Source organism: Diabrotica virgifera, chromosome 9 (assembly GCF_917563875.1).
Source record: "Diabrotica virgifera virgifera chromosome 9, PGI_DIABVI_V3a".
In the NCBI taxonomy this organism is placed as follows: Eukaryota; Metazoa; Arthropoda; class Insecta; order Coleoptera; family Chrysomelidae; genus Diabrotica; species Diabrotica virgifera.
Window position 1 is genome coordinate 9,236,141 of NC_065451.1, and position 20,120 is coordinate 9,256,260.

Here is a 20,120-nt window from a genome sequence, read left to right on the forward strand (position 1 = left end):
GGTGAAAATAAAAGAGAAAAGTACCCCGCACAAACCTTATGGAAATTAGGTCCCAGTGGATTTCGTTCATACTTTGTGAAAATACTCTTTGAAGCATCCTGATAAAAAGTTCTCATGGGCACAACTCAATCGTATGAAGGATTTTCAAGATATAGAGGCACAAACTAGGAAAATTATAAGATTTACTGGGTATTCCAATTCCCCGAGTTACTGAGGTTATCTGGTAACATATAGAAGTTTGGATCAAGGAAAAGTACTAGTAGTCTATAGTCCGTCCCACCTTGACTTTACAGTATAGGGAACATAGGCAATGCAGTCCTTATAAGAGTTTTAGCGCAGTGATGCCGATTTTATCAAAAAGAATTTGTAATCGAACATTAGAGAGATTAAATTAAAACTGTTTTAGAAAGGCAATATACAATTTTAGGATTGATATGCGTAATAACTGTAGTATATCAAATAAACTTAAACGAATACGAATCCTAAAATTGTAGATTGTCTTTCTAAAACAGTTTTAATTTAATCTCTCTAATGTTCGATTACAAATTCTTTTTGATAAAATCGGCATCACCGCGCTAAAAACTCTCATAAGGACTGCATTGCCTATGTTCCCTATACTGTAAAGTCAAGGTGGGACGAACTATAGGATTTTTTCCTGGCTATCGTATGGCGACCCTTACTTTGACATTGACCTTCAATGGACGTCATATTCTAGAGTTTCGAGGGTTTTCGGCATTAAATTGATATAAACAGATTACTCATGGGTTTTTGGCATCGCTAAGCACGAATATGCCATCAGAATTTACCTCCGGACGAGGTGGTGGCCAGGGTCACTGCAAGGAATGTCATCTTCTAGAGTTTCGATAATTTTCAGCATTTAATTGATATAAACAGATTACTCATGGGTTTTTGGCATCGCTAAACACGAATATGCCATCAGAATTTACCTCCGGAGAACGTAGTGGCCAGAGCCACTGCAAGGGACGTCATCTTCTAGAGTTTCGATGGTTTTCGGCATTTAATTGATGCAAATGAATTACTGGAGAGTATTTTGAGGTCGCTAAACACGAATATGCCACCAGAACCGACTCCCGGAGCAGCTGGTTTCCAAGGTCAATGAAAGGGGCTCCTGGAGTTCCGAAGGTCTTTGGTACTAAATTAATGCAAACGGATTAGTTACAGGTTTTTGGGGTTGCTGAACACGAATACATGATCAGCACAGACACAGGAGCACCTGGTGCCTAAGACAGGTTATCTTCTGGAATTTCGGAGGAATCAAATCGAGGATTCAAATGGATTATCTACTCTTAGGCTTTTAACTCCAGAAGATAACCTGTCTTAGGCACCAGGTGCTCCTGTGTCTGTGCTGATCACGTATTCGTGTTCAGCAACCCCAAAAACCTATAACTAGTCCGTTTGCATTAATGTAGTACCAAAGACCCTCGAAACTCCAGGAGCGCCTTTCCTTGACCTTAGAAACCAGGTGCTCCGGGAGTCGGTTCTGGTGGCATATTCGTGTTTAGCGACCTCAAAAAACCCTCCAGGCCAAAAGAAAAAACATAGAAATAACAGGATAGGCTAGAAAAAAAACACAAAATCAAAACCATTTGAATGTACATATTTTGATCATAAATAATCTAAATAAATACAAAGTGGACCTAAATAGGATCCAAATGTAGAGAAGAAATGGAAAGATGATGTAGGGGAAGATTAAAAAAATAAATCGAAATATCGGATTGCGTTACAAAATAGAAATGAAAGAATATGACAGAAAACTAATACTAAAGCTAGGCATCATCTTGAATCATAAGAAATAGAAGAAAACGAGCAATCCTCCCGATGAAAACGCTATATAGGATCTGTCATAATAGTACCTACCTAGCCTAGACGATTGAAAAATAAAAGTTTCATAATTGACTTAATCCGATTAATGGATATTATAAACTGCCACATCATATATGTTCCAAATAAATATGATGTAGAACATAAGTACCGCAAACATTACACAAACTTTTAACAAAAAATTGTACTTATATAAAATAATTACAACATGAAAGCTTAAATGGGATTGGACGTTATCTATGATTGATTTGGGTAGACCAATTTGAAATTTTTAAATATTATATTTAATATGAAGTGTCAATATAAAGTGTTATGTTTGCTGTGCTAATATGATAAGATTTATTGCTTTGACTGTCGTCTCTCTAGAATTACATTTTTTAATCCTTTCTTTTCGTTAATCGTATTACTTAAGGATTTAATATTAGCACTATTCAATTCGGTTTAAAATAGAAAGGGAACAAGGAAAGAGACAAACCAATCTTTAATTTTTACTTAAGATTATTAATATTTTATTTAATTATTTTACTTAAGAAATTTAACTTAAGAATATTTGCTGATGACATTTCACTAATCTAATTTTACTATCAGTAACAGAGCAAGAAATGCTGGATGTTTTGCGAAGAGTAGAGTGTGCGTAGAGGCCTTAAAATTAATAAATGCACAAAAAAGTAACATAAAAGTAAATGAGGACAGCAGTGAAGAGGAGGAAATACCGAGAAGAATATTGTTTGTTACCAGAGTATACTTCTCTGTGTCGCTATGACGTTTCTGTAGTAAATCTGTAGTAAATTGTGCAATAATTAAAATATTGCGCTGGGCAGGTCACATTATAAGAATGTATAATAACAAAACACCCAATAGAATGCTTAATAGACCTTGACTAAAAATTACCTGGACCCCCAAGTTGGGGGTTGGAGCGCTGAATTAACTCCTTAGCATCCTCAAAAATGTGTTATATTGCTAAAATTCCAATCGCAAAGCATTTGACAAGAACTAAAAGACGATGACGAAAAGAAAAATAAATAGTGGTGGCTGGAATATTCAAGGACTAAACACAAAAGAAACGTCAGAAGTGAAGAAATTCGGCATAGTACATTATTTATGTTTTATATTAATAGTCCAGTCGGGTTAGACGAATAACAGGCCTAACCTTGCATTAGGAGCTGCCCCAAATTTTATTTTTCTAATCTTTAGGGAGTGTCAATATTAGTATAAATTTAAAATCTCGACTGAATTCCACCGTTGCGTTAGCCGCCATCTTGATTTTAAACGAGAACCGTTTTTGCTCAATATCTCCGCCATTTTCAATTTTTTGACAAAAAGTGTAGAAACTGAAATTGTTGAAAATACGATTTTCTATAATTTCATTTATTATAATTTTTTTCGTGCGGTCGATATTTTCCGAGTTATGAGGGGAAAATAGTGACAGTTGGAGCATAATTATTGAATTATTGAATTATCCCGTTTATTATTAGTTTTACAACAAATATGTACCTGTACAAAAATGAAGAGAATTAAATTCTACACAATTTTGCCCTCCTTCATTTTTTTGCTAAAATTAATATTTAAGGTAGTACGTATGCGGTAATGGCGCGAGCGTAAGACCGGATTGATTTTATAGCAATTGTTTTTGTTCAATATCTACGCCATTTTCAACTAAAATTGTTCAAAATATAATTTCCTACAATTTCTTTTTAACAATTTTTTTCATGCGGTTGATATTTTCCGAGTTACATGGGAAAATAGTAAAAAGTGGTGGGGGGAGCATGGTTATTGAATTGAATTTTGTATCCGATCTGCCCCAAATTTTATAATTATATCCTTTAGGAGAGATCAATAGTAGTGTAAATTTAAAATCTCGACTGAATTCCGCGGTTGCATTAGCCGCCATATTGATTTTAAATGAGAACTGTTGTTGCTTAATATCTCCGCCATTTTCAACTTTTCGACATAAATGGGGGGAAAGAAAATTATTGTTGGAAATGCAATTTCCTACAATTTCGTTGGTACAATTTTTTTATACGATCAATATTCTCCGAGTTAAGGGGGAAAATAATGGAAGCGGATGGGAAGCATAATTATTGAATTGTTTCATTTATTATTAACAATTACGACATAATTGTACATAAACAAAAATAAAGAAAATTATATTTTATACAATTTTTGAAACTTCCAATGAAACATCAACCAAACGTATATAAAAGACATAAAAAGACTTTATATGTATACATTAAGTTCACTTAATTTTATTAACTAGCGGGTTTTATTGGTTGAATTTGTCTGTCGATATTTTAAGTTTTATGTCAGCTAATAATATATCGTGATGTTCCAACAATTTTTTTTTTAATTTTGGACCCTGTTGGGGGGAATTTTCCCATTTCCCCCCCTTGTAGACCCGCCACTGGTTCTCTCGAAAAATTGTAGTAAATCGTAATTGCAACAATTTCAGTTCTTACACTTTTTGTCGAAAAGTTGAAAATGGCGGAGATATTGAACAAAAACAATTGCTACAAAATCAATCAGGTCTTACGCTCGCACTTTTACCACATACGTACATACTTAAATATTGATTTTATCAAAAAAACGAACGGCATCAAAATTGTACAAAATTTAATTCTCTTCATTTTTGTATAGGTAAATATTTGTTGTAAAACTAATAATAAACGAGATAATTCAATAATTCAATAATTATGCTACAACTGTCACTATTTTCCCCTCATAACTCGGAAAATATCGACCGTACGAAAAAAATTATAATAAATTAAATTATAGAAAATCACATTTTCAACAATTTCAGTTTCTACACTTTTTGTCAAAAAAATCAAAATGGCGGAGATATTGAGCTAAAACGGTTGTCGTTTAAAATCAAGATGGCGGCTAACGCAACGGTGGAATTCAGTCGAGATTTTAAATTTATACTAATATTCACCCTCCCTAAAGATTAGAAAAATAAAATTTGGGGCAGCTCCAAATGCAAGGTCAAATGCTATCCCGACTGGGCTATAAATAAGGGAGCGACGTTAAGCTGTCACTAAACATTCAATATATTAATAAATCACAAATTACAACTATGTACTAATACAAGCAATTATCAGTTTGCATAATTCTGGTAAACATATGTGCAAACATTCAAAGCATAAATGTATATAAGTATTTCCGATAACAAATTCAAGCATAACCGATGAGCACTGGTTATAAATAAACATTACACACTCGTTTAAACAATCAGTTATAAAAAAGAGATAGGCTAATGGTTAAAATGAAATAATGCACTACACGGTGTATCGAGGTTTAATTGTCCTAAGTAAATGGAATTTTTTATATTCATAAAAACTCCCAATTTCTAAAAAAGAGTGAGTTTTGACATTGACATACACTCATTTTTACATTGTTCTTCTTCATGTATCATATCAAAATTATCTGACATTTTTGACCACCTTTGCGAAGGCTTCTTTTCTGCAACATGGAACAAGTATGAACCTATTTGATATCCGAGTCCATTGACGAATGTTTTTAACCAAGAAACTTGTTTTCTTCCTACACTTTTAAGGCCTCCTATTTCGCCTTAGGATCAGTTGGAGTGTTCTACATCGATTTTCCCTCACAATATGTCCTAGATAAGACATTGTCCAATGTTTAAAACAGTCTTTAACAATGCTCTATCTTTGTTGACACTCCTTAGTACTTCCTCATTAGTTTTTCTTGCTATCCAAGGTATCTTCAGCATTCGTCTATGAATCCACATTTCCAAGGCTTCAATTTTATTCATGCTTGATATTTTTAGTGCTTACACTTCTGCACTAATATAGTACTTAACCATTGTTTGCCTTAATTCTAAACTGAGATGATTATTGTAAAAAAGTCTTCATTTTCATAAAAGTAGTTTTAGTCATTGCTATTCTTCGTTGTATTTCTATGTCTGGATCTAGTTGGTCGGTTATGACTAGAGAGCGGAATATATGCAACACAACATTACCAAAATATGCGCATTACATTACTTTTACTACAAATATGCAGGTATTTTTTCTAAATTTGTCTAAATATGCAAATGCATATTAAAAATACTCAAAAATAAAACAATATATTAAATATAAACATTTAGTTTAAAAAATTCAACCTACATTTATGTTTATAGCGATACGCTTTAATTACTATTTTTGCTAATTTTAATTTTAATATTTTTTCTCAAAAAACGAAACAGCGTTAGTCATTCGAATACAAAAATGTTAAGAGACATGGCTTTGCCCTGTCACATCTGTTTTTCGTCTGTGCGGTACAACAAGCTGCACCCTCATTAATTAAGTACTTTATCAGACAATTATTGTGTCAACAACTCACTATGCATTCGAAATTGTTTTTCTTAAAACTGTAAAAGTAGACGCCAGACCTAGTGATTTATTTGCTCATCTGGTCAGGCCAGGGGAAAAGGAACACAAACATTATTATCGTTTGTGGTTTTTTCACCAGTCACTACACAACACGTGAACGGTTCACACACACACCGACTCGACCCTCTCCGAGAGACCTAACGAAACACATTTTCGTTACAACAATAAAATTACAGTTTGTTTTATTATATTCATTTTTAATTAAATTCCGGCAACTCACCCATCGGAATATGTTTAATACATATTTATTTTTCACATAAAAACAAATGAAATGACACACAAAAACTGATATTATAATTAAATTAAGAATCTAAATTATAGTATGAATTTATAATCAAATATGTTTAAAAATTTTCAACTAGCAACTTTTGCCTTCTATCACTAAAAACGTGTTTGGACACAGAAAAAGTTCGTTCTACATCTACACTGATGTTATAGGACAATATTTTAATTTAGGCAGTAAACTAATTTGCCAAGTCGTCAGATCTTCAGAAAAGTTGCCTTCAAAAATACGTACAACTTTCCTCAAACAATCGAAGCCCTCATTTTTTTCTAAAACATTTTTTAATTTATTTCTAATTGTAATCCCTGTATTTCCGGGAATTTTTTGACAATGAGCAGAAAAAGTGTTAACAAGATTTCTTTTGTGGGACATGATGCTTTTGTTTGTCAGTTCCTCATTTAAAAAATGAAATGTGAAAATGAATGTAACTTACGATTTTGGAACATGCCTTGCAAAATACTTTGTCTCCACTTAGCTTTAACTCGGGAAAACACTTTATCCAAGCACTTTTTTGAATGGTAGACATATTTAAATTTAATATATACCAATCACTTCAAAAACACTAAATACGATACAACATTTACTTTAAACAAATGGCCGGAAACTGACAAAATAAATATTAGACCCTTAAAAGCAGGTAGGTACCTACGACTTGCTACGCTAATAAAATAATATTTTTCTGGGAACACCCATAATTGTTAAATTCGGGTAGTAATGGGAAAGTCCAGATAGATAATAATGAGCGATATATAGATAAATAACGAGCTCGTTCATATCGAAGTTATAAAATTCCAACTAAGAGAGGAAAAATTTAAACTTTTATATAATTTATTTTTAAAATATGCAAAATAAATCGTGTTTAGCTTAAATATGCAATGTTGTGTTTGTTGTCTGAAAATATGCAATATATGCATCTATATGCACTTTGCATATATTCCGCTCTCTAGTTATGACAGTTCCCAAATATGTAATTTTGTGAACTATTTCAACTTGGATTCCATTTAAATGAAGCTCTGCATCTGTATGTGGGTAACGACTAAAGAATAAAAATTTGGTTTTGTTTGAGTTTATGTTAATGCTCATTTCCTCTGCTATTTCGTGTATAGGGTCAAGCAGAATTTGAAGACCTTTACATTCTTACATCAAATGACCATATTAAGTGAAAAACTGTTTAATGATCCTTTTCATTGCTGAAGACTGTCTTAATACGTCAAGTTAATGTGTATCCACTATCCAGTCTATCTATTCAATCTGTTATATTTTTTAGCCAGAAATATTTTCTCCTGCACGGATCCCTTTTTTCTTATTACTTCCCTCCATTATGAAACGTCTTATTCTTTTAAAACGTCTCATTTTACTACTTGGATTCATTGTCTAATAAAGTTTTATCATTGTATTATTTATTGTCTTATTCATTACTATGATGTGAGGAATATGACCTAATGTATAATTCTTTGGCTCCTAATAGAATATCTATTGAGTCCGTTTTATTGATACATATTTGAATCCGCCAGGACTAAGTTCCGATGGTTACTTTCTTTTATTTGTACCTCCTTGTCGAGTAGACTGTTTGTCATTCTTTTTAGCACAAGTGCTTCGGTCTTCAGTGAAATTCACTTTTGAAATGGCTTCTAAGTTTATTGTTACGCTCCATTTTGACTTTCGTTGGTTCTCATTACCAATTCCAGATACCTGGGCATGGATCCCTGGCTCATTCGGAAACTTGTAGCGGCCTGCTTAATCTCTTCATTTTGTATCTCTTACTTACTGGTACTAACGCCGTTGCAAGTTGCATGTCTTCTTTCTGATGACTTAGACAGATCACGGTATTCTCGCATTTCCTTGAGGATTCATCATAACTGTTGCCACCTATGTTATATGAAGCTGTGAATGGTGCTGCCAAATCACATTCTGTACATTTATGAGAGGAGTAACACGGTACTTCCATTTTGTGTAGTAGACACCTATCGCATATTTCTTTTCCTTTAAAAGTTCCCATTTTGTTTCTTTCACGTACTTTTACTTAGAAGCTTTGTACATTTGAATCCTTTATATTCTTCATGACATACCACACAGGCTATCTTCTTTGCTTATTGTCTATGGTCTGCTCTGGTCTGCACTGCAGACATTCCTGCGTTGACTTATATGTTGGAATGTCTTTGATATCTTTGCTTGGTGAGTCGTTCCGATTATACTTTTCTTTTTTGCGTTTGTCTACAAATCTAATGTAATGATATAGTACTCATTGCATACTATTCAGATTAAAAAATCTTTCGTAAATATGACAGACCTTTGAGATTGTGTAAGCTGAGATTGCACTTTCTATTTTCTTTTTTCTTCTTCGATGTTAAATCTCCCTGGTATTGTAATCTTAATACGTGTCTGTCTCTCTAGTATGGAAACTTAATATTGCTGGTTTAAGACATTTATTAAAAGCAATACTTAAATACAAAGTAGGGCCATATTGATTATCATTTTTGTTGCAAAAAAGAGCATAAGCAAAACAAGTATGTAGTTTCCAAGGTAATCAGAAACAAAAACTAATTGAAATCAAGATGGTAAACTTTGTCAGTAGTACTTTCTTATTAACCGCATCACCCTGTATCGTTATATTATACATTTATCGCATTTACCTTGCCGTACAACCGTCCACAGTCGGGTACTTTCGACAAAATTAAATAATAAACCGGCAGTGAGAGTATTTTGTGTTTTCGGTTCTGCTCCGTTTGTGGCGTCGTCGCTTTAGTTTAGAACTAGCAGTAGTAGTTTCGTGAGTACCTCTACCTAGCAGGAGCTGCAGGAATATTTAAAAATGCCCAACTGTCCAAAGTGTGAGAAACCGGTTTACTTCGGTGAGTACTCTATATTATGATTCGGTGATTATTAATTTACAAAATATTTTATTCATAGTTTTGTATTTTGAAGAATAAGATATTTATATCATATTTATATAAATACACCATACACCTGTTTTTATATGTTTAATGACATATATATTTTTGTATTCGTGTCCTTTGCTTGATAATTTTTACCTCAACTATATTAGATTTTCACTTAGTCTCTGCAATTTGGTTTCACGTTTGGATGATTAGTTAGATACTTAGTGGATGAATTGTTTAATTGAATATGATCCTCTAATTCAAATTTATACTAGCGACAATTGTTGAGTGCAAACCTTTCAAAGCGTGAATGATATTACATTGATATTTGACAGGGGGTGGTTTTGGGGGTTATAGTTATAACCCCCTATTTTGGATGTACTTTGAGCTCTATACGCTTAACACCATTATTATTCCATACCCCCAGAGACCTACTTTCAGATGTAACCCCCCTTAGGATCATCCTGGTTACACCTCTGTTTGACAGCACTCTATCTTTTTAAATAACCACCCAGGATTCTACAGCTATTGCTGTCTTTCTATGCTTCTTATCGCCATCTATCACCGACCTGTAATTCTCATCTTTTCATTGTCTCGTTACTTCATCCTTTCACGACCTACTGGGTAAGCCTATTATTCTCCTCTTCATGGGATTCCAATCTGTTACTTTCGATATTCACCTATTTCTATCTGTTCATCTGATACGTCCATACCAATTTAGTCTTTTTTGCTCTACTCGTATATGGCACATTCTTAGTTACCCCATTTTCCTTTTAATTTCCTCGTTTGTGATTGTATCCATTTTTGAAAGTTTGCAACTCCTCCTTCGATGTTCCATTTCATCGGCCATAACTTTCTGGTCATTTCTTTTTTTTTTTTTTGCTATCTGCCCCATAAGTCACAATGCTATGGTTTAAATCCCATATCACCAGATTTAACTGCTTGATACATGTTCTTGTTTGACACAGTGGACTGATTTCTTCTTCTGTTGTTTTATTTGTCTACCTTCGTCTACTTTAATATTTTGTACTGCTTCTTTTGCTAGGTTGCTAGGTGCTCTGCTTTCTGAAGATTTATTTCTAGATCATTATTCGAGTAAAATCTTCTTCCAATTTTCTGACCATAAAATTCCTCCATCGCCACCTAAGCATTTGCAAATTTTAATATATGGGTCATTCCATTTCAAATCACTCAATTTTGGAGCAAAAAAAATTTTGGACCTCCGATTTGTCTGAAAATTGGTATATAGCTTCTGCGGGACATAAAAATAAGATATTTAAGGTCAAAAAATCTTCTTTTTTTTCTCAAAATGTTATTTTATGCGATTTTACAGTGATTTGGTGTTTATTTATACAAATTTGCATTTTATATCGTAAAGTATCAAAGGAAAACATAATATTTTAATAGAAGGCGCTCAAAAATGTCATTATATGGCATTATAACAAGTTACTTTGATTCAAAACAAGCTTTTGATTAAATTTTATAGTGTAAGAAAACGTTAAAATACCGTTTTTTACATTTTTCTCCATTCCCAAAATACATCATAATCGATTTGGCTGAAAATTTGCCCACAGATAGACAAAACATAGGACTTTAAAGAAGATTTCAAGAAGATTTTTTGACTTTAAATATCTTATTTTTACGTCCCGCAGAAGCTATATACCAATTTTCAGACAAATCGGAGATCCAAAATTTTTTGCCTGAATGATTTGACATGGAATGTATTGTACCCTCGGAGATCCGTGGAAAAAATTTACACCCAAAATAACAAAATTCAGTTTGGCAACACTGTGCGAATGTTGATAGTAACATATCCTTTTTAAGATAAGCACAACTGTAATTTAGTCCAAACAAATTAATATATTTTTTTTGCCAACAAAAATGAGATTTTTCAACCAAATAATGTTTCAAATATGATGTGCAAAATAATTTTTAATTGGGTTCTGCGAATGGGCTTGCTTTTTTGTCATTAAAGTAAAAAAAAACTAAATTTTACTCATTAAATCAATGTTGTCCGGTTATCGTCTTAATTATTTTAACTGTACTAATACCCGTTGAGTATTTATGAATGATTAATAGGTCATTAAAACATTTTATCTCTAGCGGCTTCTGGAATATCTTAAAAATATCGAATTTCATTGATAAAACGCGCATATTCCACCGATCTTCGCTTCGACAATACCATATATATAAATGGCCATCTCTTATTGAGAGCCCCATTACTTTACATTTCCCCTCTTACGGTTTAAGGGTCTATTATAAAATATTTTAGAAAACGTTGGCAAAGGGGAGCTGCCCTACAGCAGCCCCTGTACTATATTACTTCTATACATGTTTTTACTGTTGGGGTATATCTAGATCTCTTCCATAGCGTTCCACAACTTGGCATCTTCATACTTCTTGTGGATTGTCCTGTTCTTGCCATTTTCTTTTCGATTACTTCTTGGTTCGTTTGGTACTAGACCGTCCTGCAGTAAACTCTACTTAGTATTCGACAATTGTACCACTGATATCTTCTTTGAGTTTCTTTTTCTAGCATTTTCTTGACTCTCCTTTTTTTTAAATATTGATTTAATGTAAGCATTTGTCCACTATTCAGGTAGTTCCTCGCCATTGATGGCTTTCTGAAACATTTGATGCATTATGCAGGTCTAGCCGATTTTTTATATTTTGTGTCCTTAATTGTCATTGTGACAAATCAGACAGATCTTTCTGGCGCACACAAATTCAAAGCAGCAATCTTGTTTTGCAGTATTCGTCACGATTACCTCGTTTACCAGCGCCAGTTCTAATAAACCTACCACAGTATTAAACTTGCCATTTCTGTGCCTAACTGCCCAAGTTGTCTCACAAATGCTCTATGGGGTAAAGGTCCGGACTTCTAGGAGGCCAGGCTAGTACCCGAATACCAATGTCTGGCTATGTGCGGCCGAGTATTATTCTTAGGAGAGATTTTTCACCTACAAATTGCATATATAATATAAGCTACAACATATTCTTCCAGAAATTCCGTAATGTACCTATCAGCATTAAGGCCACTTCCCCCTAACATAACAAGATCTGTATGTGGTTCCAAAGAAATGCCGCTCCACACCTGTATTCCACTGTGTACTGTATACCACTACATCTAGCAACATTGAGCATAGCATAGTATTATCAAGGCCTTCTCCATACTTCTTGGCGACCATCAATTGAAGAACGTTTCTACAATCTTTCATACCTCAATCTGTATGAGCACGAGAGAATTCTAAGCCTTTTCTTGGATAAACTGCCTCCAATACAGGGCCTTTATCAATTGCATAAGATAATACGTTTTGATCCATTAACCTTGTGCTTAATTCACGGTATCAGGTAAAACTATGGTACCATGAATATCTGCCAGTTTCCTAGGCAAAGCTGTATCAGTCACTGTCAACTCTAGAAGCACTTGAAGTCTAAGAAACCAATTTTTCATAGGGTTTTTTGCCCTTAGTCTTTCCTATCCAGAGGTCCAGTTAATTTTTGTGGGGCAGTGTATAATAAAAATCCTAAATAGTTACATAAATAGTTAAATATAGTTTTTATCCATGATACGTTAGCATATTATCACAATTACCAACTTCCTCATTTGACAAAGATTTCTATATCCTTGTATTGCCGCGAAATCATATTATTCTTGATAAAAATGTTGATAAAAATTTTTTATTAGCTAATGTAACGATTAATATAATAAGGAATTTACTGATATAAATATAAAGATAAATTAAATGGCTTTAATATGGTTTTATGATAACAGTATTATATTCTAATTATCTTCTCAAGTGTAACATACATGTTAAATATTCAAAAAAATAATTGTTTGTACAGTTAATTACGATAAAACAAACGGTCTAGGAAACTGAGTATTTGTCGACTTATTGCCTTATGGCGACTGATACAAGCTGTTATTAAATTCCTCTGTTACTTTGATACGCTCTCCTTCGTCTATTTTCTTCTCCTTATTACGGTGCCCTTTTGAATTAATGAATGTTAGCAATTACTTGGGTAAAATTTTCTCTCTTCTCTGCTATTCTTATTAGTTTTTGATAATTTAAACCCATTCAATGACGCGTATTTCCGATCCAAGAGAGTTTTTCCCTACCGACTCAGCGTTTTCCTTTAATTTTAACTATTATTATGAATTGGGGGAGGAAATATTTCCGATTCCTTAATAGGTATCCAAGGTATGATGTTTTGTGAACTTTCATGGTATGGAATTCTGTTCTCTGGAATTGTGAGTGTCCATGATTCTGCTCCGTATAGCATAGTTGGCCAAACACTTTAAAGCCTTTAAACAACCATATCCCAAGTCCTAAGTTGATGTATGGGTAGCAAACTAGTCCTTTCGTATGTATGAATGCGCCTTCTGCTTGTTCAATTTTGCATTGAAACTCGAGATTTTGTTTATCCACCAACCTAGGTACAGGTACTTTATTTTATTTACTTCTTGCTTGTTCATTATACTATTGATACCTCCATGGAAGGTTGTCACTTCATCTTTTGTAATTCTGTAATTTGTCTCAGTACTCTCATTTCTACCGTTTCTAGTAGTCTTTGTGTTGTGGCTGTATTGGGTCTTGTTTCTGATGCATATGTCATAATTGGTCTTACACTGGCTTTATAAATTTTTGACTTCATGTCAGTGTTAATATGTATGTCGGTTTAGCCATATATGTAGTATTATTTAAGACATCTTGTCAGTCTATTTACCTTTTATTTGCTTATTCCAAGAAATTTACTATTTGATGTAATATGCATTGGAACATTCTGATATCACCACTTTGGTCTTAGCACTGTTTATTTTCACGTTAAATTTTGTTATCGTAAGATAAATCTGTCGATAAGCTTTTGAAGCCTGAGTCTACCATCAAAATTGTTATTATCTGTATATCTGATGCTTGATATTTTAATACCATTAATTTTATATATCTTCTTGTATGTTTTCAAACGCTTTGCTGACGAATACTTATGAGTTAGAGTACAAATTGAATAATATAGGAGACAACAAACAGCCCTGTCGTATTCCTCTATTAATAGGTATTTGTTTTGACAAGTTGTTATCAATTATTCTTATTGTATCTATCGTTTACCTCCAGTTGTCATATATTCTTGCTTTCTCTCAAGAATTCTGGTTCTGTTCTTCAATATTCGGTGAACTCTTTCTCATATATATTGAAACCTATCAATTTTATTACATACATTATATATCAGCTCTAGCATAAGCTTCAATTGATTCTATAGAATTTGTGTCTAATACCTCTTGTTGATAAAGATATCTTGTTCTTCTTAAGGTGCTGTGCATTTCTGCGTAGACGTCCACCGTACATTATCTTGTCGGGTGAGATGTTAGATAGTCGGGATTCAATTATTCTGTTTTTAGCAGCATTGCGAAGCATTTCATAGCTGTAGATTCCTGTCCATTGGCGAATATTATAGTCCAGGGTAATAAGGTTTTCCCATGGCACTCGAGCAGCCAGGGTACTGAAGCGTTTTTTTGACAGGTAATACCTATAAGAGCAAATTGTAACTATTTCCTGCGTAGGATCTGGCGGCCATTTTTGTTTATAAACAATTAAGTGTCAAAAAATGGCATTTTTCCCTTTTTTTTCAAATCAATGGAAAACAGTGAAACTTATGGTTTTTTTAGTACAAATATCTTTAAGATTATGGAAAAAGCTTTAAAATGACGTATTACAAAGTTTGATATACTCAGTTATTGTTCATATAATTGCGAAAAAAGGTCGGAATTGCAAAAAAAATTAATTTCGCAATATCTATTGTAAAAATTAGTGTACAGCTTTAAAATTTTTGTCATATAAGGGTTCTTTGGTGATTAATATGTGATAAAAATTTCAAAGCGATTTATTCAATTGTTTAAATTTTATTTAAATTGTTTATCCCAGAGAGCATTTTTTTTGCAATAACATAAGTCAGAAAAAAATGACGTTAGAACCATTCCACAGGTGTCAAATAAAAGAGCATGAGCTATATTTTCAACATGGTTTAAAAAAAGCGAATAAAAAATGCATTTATTAGTAATAAATAATTATGCAAAAGTATCGTAAATCTTTCCTTATAAACTTTTTATTTTGTTATATAAGAAATTATATATATTTATTACAATTCTTTATCAATTATGATATAAATAACATTACTTGGTAGTTGTGCACTTAAAACAGGGTAAAAAAGTTAATTTTTTTGGAAAAAGTTATCCAAAAAGTTTATAAGGAAAGATTTACGGTACTTTTGCATAATTATTTATTACTAATAAATGCATTTTTATTCGCTTCTTTTAAACCAAGTTGAAAATATAGTTCATGCTCTTCCATTTCTCACCTGTGGAATGGTTCTAACGTCATTTTTTTCTGACTTATGTTATTGCAAAAAAAATGCTCTCTGGGATAAACAATTCGAATAAAATTTAAACAATTGAATGAATCGCTTTGAAATTTTTATCACATATTAAGCACCAAATAACCCTCATTTGACAAAAATTTCAAAACCTGTACACTAATTTTTACAACAGTTATTGCGAAAATAATTTTTTCTGCAATTCCGCCCTTTTTTCGCAATTATATTAACAATAAATGAGTATATCAAACTTTGTAATATGTCATTTTAAAGCTTTTTCCATAATCTCAAAGATATTTGTACTAAAAAAATCATAAGTTTCACTGTTTTCCATTGATTTGAAAAAAAAAGGGAAAAATGCCATTTTTTGACAGTTAATTGTTTATAAATAAAAATGGCCGCGAGTTACAATTTGTTCCTATAGGTATTACCTGTCGAAAAAACGCTTCAGTACCCTGGCTGCTGAAGTGTCACGAACAGGGTATATTTTTGTCTTATTACCCTGGCCTATTACGCAGCCATGTCTTTTCAGGCAGGCACCACATTTCAAAGGTTTTAAGTTTGTTAATGGAGCTGGCCTTTAATGTCCATGCTCCCATTCCGTACAAGATAAGGATATAATCAATTTGATTTTGGAGATTTTCAAGCATAGAAATGCATTCAGCTAATAGATTTTCTGTAGGTGTGGACACAATGATTTATGTATTTATAAACAATATTGATTACTTTGTCATCAACATGTAAAATGTTAAGCAACTGTAAACAGTTTGTAATGTAATGTAATAACAACGTATATGGATGCCGAATTTGTCTTATTTTTAGTGCACGCATAATTAATGAATGTTTTGATCAAAAATCGCATGTACCACTGACCTCAATTGGGTTAACTGGTATTTCCTTTTTAGGATTAAATTGTTTAACTTTAACTCATTCAACGGCAATGCCAAACCTTTCCATAATTACGTAATTTTTTAACCGAGCTATTGATTCATTCGTTAAGAGATTCATTGTCAATAGTGAATCACCGATTTTTTTTGTCGAATGGTATTCACAGTTAATATAAAAAAAAAGTAAATGTATTCCGCCCACAGGAGTAATAATATTAAAAAATACAATGTTATTTATGTACATTGCACAAAAGATTAAAATAGATAACTATCACAGGTATTATTAAAAATTTTAATAATATCAAATTTAATCAAAGAAATCGAAGAATGTGATCAGAAGCATAGATTGTACTTTGAGTAAGATTTCCACGGGGTCGATACGTCACAGATAATATGTGAAGAAAGTGTAAAAGAAACAGGGCCTGGATTCCGTGCACTGTAGATATCTACACGTCGCTTTCTATCGATGTCAATTTTTGTGAAAATATTTGAATTTTTAGCTTTAATTGAATTATTTTCTAGTTTTACTAGGTTATACTCTAATTGATGTTAAAGTGACACTTAGTAAAACAAGAAAATATTTGAATTAAAACTAAAAATTAAAATATATTGACATCGCGCCGATCGCTTTCTATTAATGTCAATATATTTGAATTTTTAGTTTTAATTCAAATATTTTCTTGTTTTACTAAGTGTCACTTCAGCATCAATTAGAGTATAACCTAGCAAAACTAGAAAATAATTCAATTAAAGCTAAAAATTCAAATATTTTTACGAAAATTGACATCGATAGAAAGCGAGGTGTAGATATCTACAGTGCACGGAATCCGGGCCCAGGTACGTTTATCACAGGGCCGTAACTACCATTGGGGCGACCGGGGCAGTGCCCCGGGGCCCCGGGCAGAGGCGGCCCCGCAGGGGCTTTCGTTTGGTTAGCCGTGCATAGATTTTAATGAGAAATATAAAGATATGTATTTTAAAAGCCGATCCCAACGAAATATTTTCAAATGACACAATTTTAAAAAGACCTTACAGGGCCACCCTAAACCTCAACATAAACTTTTAATTTCTTACTGGGGAAATTGATCTTTTCAACTAAAATGCAATTGGAACAGAACAGGGGCCCCTGAGGCCTGAGCTAAGCTGGGGCCTCCGAGACCTTAACATAAAAATTTTAAATTATTACTTAGGAAATTAGTTATTTCGGCGTAATAAAACCGTTTATTTTCTTCTTTCATTGCTTGTATTTGACTTGTTTGTCCCTATAAAGCCTTTTCTGTTATATTGATGGTACTTGCAAAATTATTTAGCTCTTAAAATAAGGTGATTTCAAATTTTTTTGCTTTTGTCAACTAAAATAGCAATATGTAGGTACTAGAAACTTCAGTCATGGAATGCATTAAAATGCGTTTTCAAGGGGTTAAATATCAAACATTTTCCGGACCCCCCTTGCACTGGAGGCCTAAACCCTTCAGGCCTCCCGGTAGGGGGCCCCCAGATCACGTTTGCCCTGGGGCCCCCAAAATCGTACTTACGGTCCTGGTTTATCAAGAATCAAAAACTATGCCTGTGCCACACACCTTGCTCTTTTATTTCTCCATATTATATTCTTCTTACGATTTTTCTCTCGAACGTTTAAGCTGTTGTTGGTCATTCTTTATAAGCAACCAAGTTTCTGCTCCATGTGTTAGCACTGGTTTTATTAGTGTTTTATAGAGACAGTCACTTTAATTTTTCTGGGTAGTTTTCGGGCCATCTGTGTTCCCAAGCCATATAAACACTTATTGGGAAGGACTTTTAATTTCTGGGAGTTGTCTGGTTGTTTGACCTAGTACAACATATACAGTATGTCCCTGTAAGTTGTATCCATATGGAAAACTGTTTTATTATTAGATGATGAAGTTTTCGATCCTAATAGCATTATTAATAATATTTAGAAAATATTAAAATATTACTAAAAGATTTTTAAATTGAAAATATATTGGTCCATTTCCTTGGTAACACCTCCAAAGCTTCTAAAATTTGCAAGCCAAATGGATGCTGAAGCGAAGAAGACAAGAAGGAATTCAAAAAACTTACAATTCACGACCCCGTCTGTTCAGCTGGTAAATTCCAACAGAAAATGGACCTAGTTACTCGAAGGAGTAAAGACCAATATAAAAATAAAATAAAAATTTTATTTTTAATTCAGTTGCAATGCGAAGGCAAAACAATCTTACTTTTAAATTAGAATATGGAGCGCAGTCCAGTCCCTTGAATCGCGATTTTCGGCTCTTATTGGAGCCTCATCGGAAAGAACGTAGTCTCCATATTGTAGAGAACAAGCCTACGTTCTTTCCGATGAGGCTCCAATAAGAGCCGAAAATCGCGATTCAAGGGACTGGACTGCGCTCCGTATTCTAACTGAAAAGTAAGATTGTTTTGCCTTCGCATTGCAACTGAATTAAAAATAAAAATTTTATTTTATGTTTTATTATTAATTTTACGAAAAAAATTTATTCTTTATAAAAAGTTCTGCATGGTCCAAAACCTAAGATTTAACCATCAGATATCAAATTTTATGAACGTTATACGAGGTATGTCAAAAAGTTTCAATTTCACTCAAGAGTAAAGTAGCTTTATTTTTCACAATATTGAAAATTGTTATTATTAAAAGTTGTTTGGAATTAAAAACTATATTCTAATATGCAATTACATCTGTTGAAACTTTATTATATAATCCAAATTCTAATCTTTGCTTTATTACGCCCCTAAAATTATGTCACATTTAATACACGATTTTGGCCTTCTTAAAAAATCTATCTCAAAAAATGAGTGACAATTCCTAAATAAAATATTTGTCAATGTTACATATATTTAAAAAACGATAGCTTTTTCAATTATAATAGTTCATAATTAAGTCCAAATTAATATTTGGAACTTTTTTGTACAATATTAATTCTCGATGTGTCTGGCGTAAAAGCTAAACTTAGCTTTAGTAAGTGTAATCTTTTTAAATAAACCAATTAGGAAAAAGAAGTAATTTATTCTACAACCAAGAGACGGAGAAAACGATTTGGGAATTAATACCAAAGCGATATTTCTTCATTTGGCCTACATCGAGCCGGATTTTTGACCAGCATAAAACTTATGGAAAGTTCTTCAAGATTATTCGCCGACACAACAACAAAAGGATATACTGGGTGAGATAAGTCCATTTATATACCCTTCGTTTCATTATTCTATTTGGCTATCAGTTATTCAAAGACATTAAAATCAATAAATTCTGTGATTCAAAGACATTTTCGTGTTCCAATATCTTTAATAAAAATGGATGAGTTCAAAAAATATAGAAAAATTGCTAAGTCTTCTCTTACTCGTATGTCTAACTGGTTTATAGCCAAAAAAGACGTAGAATTAGATGTTACCCAGTTCGAGACGCGATTAAGTAGACTTCATTTAATATTTCATGATTATGAAAAAGCACAAAATG

General features: G+C 32.8%; 1 protein-coding gene across 1 annotated transcript in view; it reads left to right on the plus strand.

The window, feature by feature from the left end:
* Nucleotides 1-9,146: 9,146 nt before the first annotated feature.
* Nucleotides 9,147-20,120, plus strand: part of LOC114332248 (cysteine-rich protein 1) — a 41,708-nt gene continuing 30,734 nt past the window's right edge. Inside the window, exon 1 of the mRNA XM_028282008.2 lies at nucleotides 9,147-9,365. Within this exon, the coding sequence (XP_028137809.1) occupies nucleotides 9,326-9,365 (40 nt within the window). The 5' untranslated portion in view covers nucleotides 9,147-9,325. The remainder of the gene's footprint in view (nucleotides 9,366-20,120) is intronic.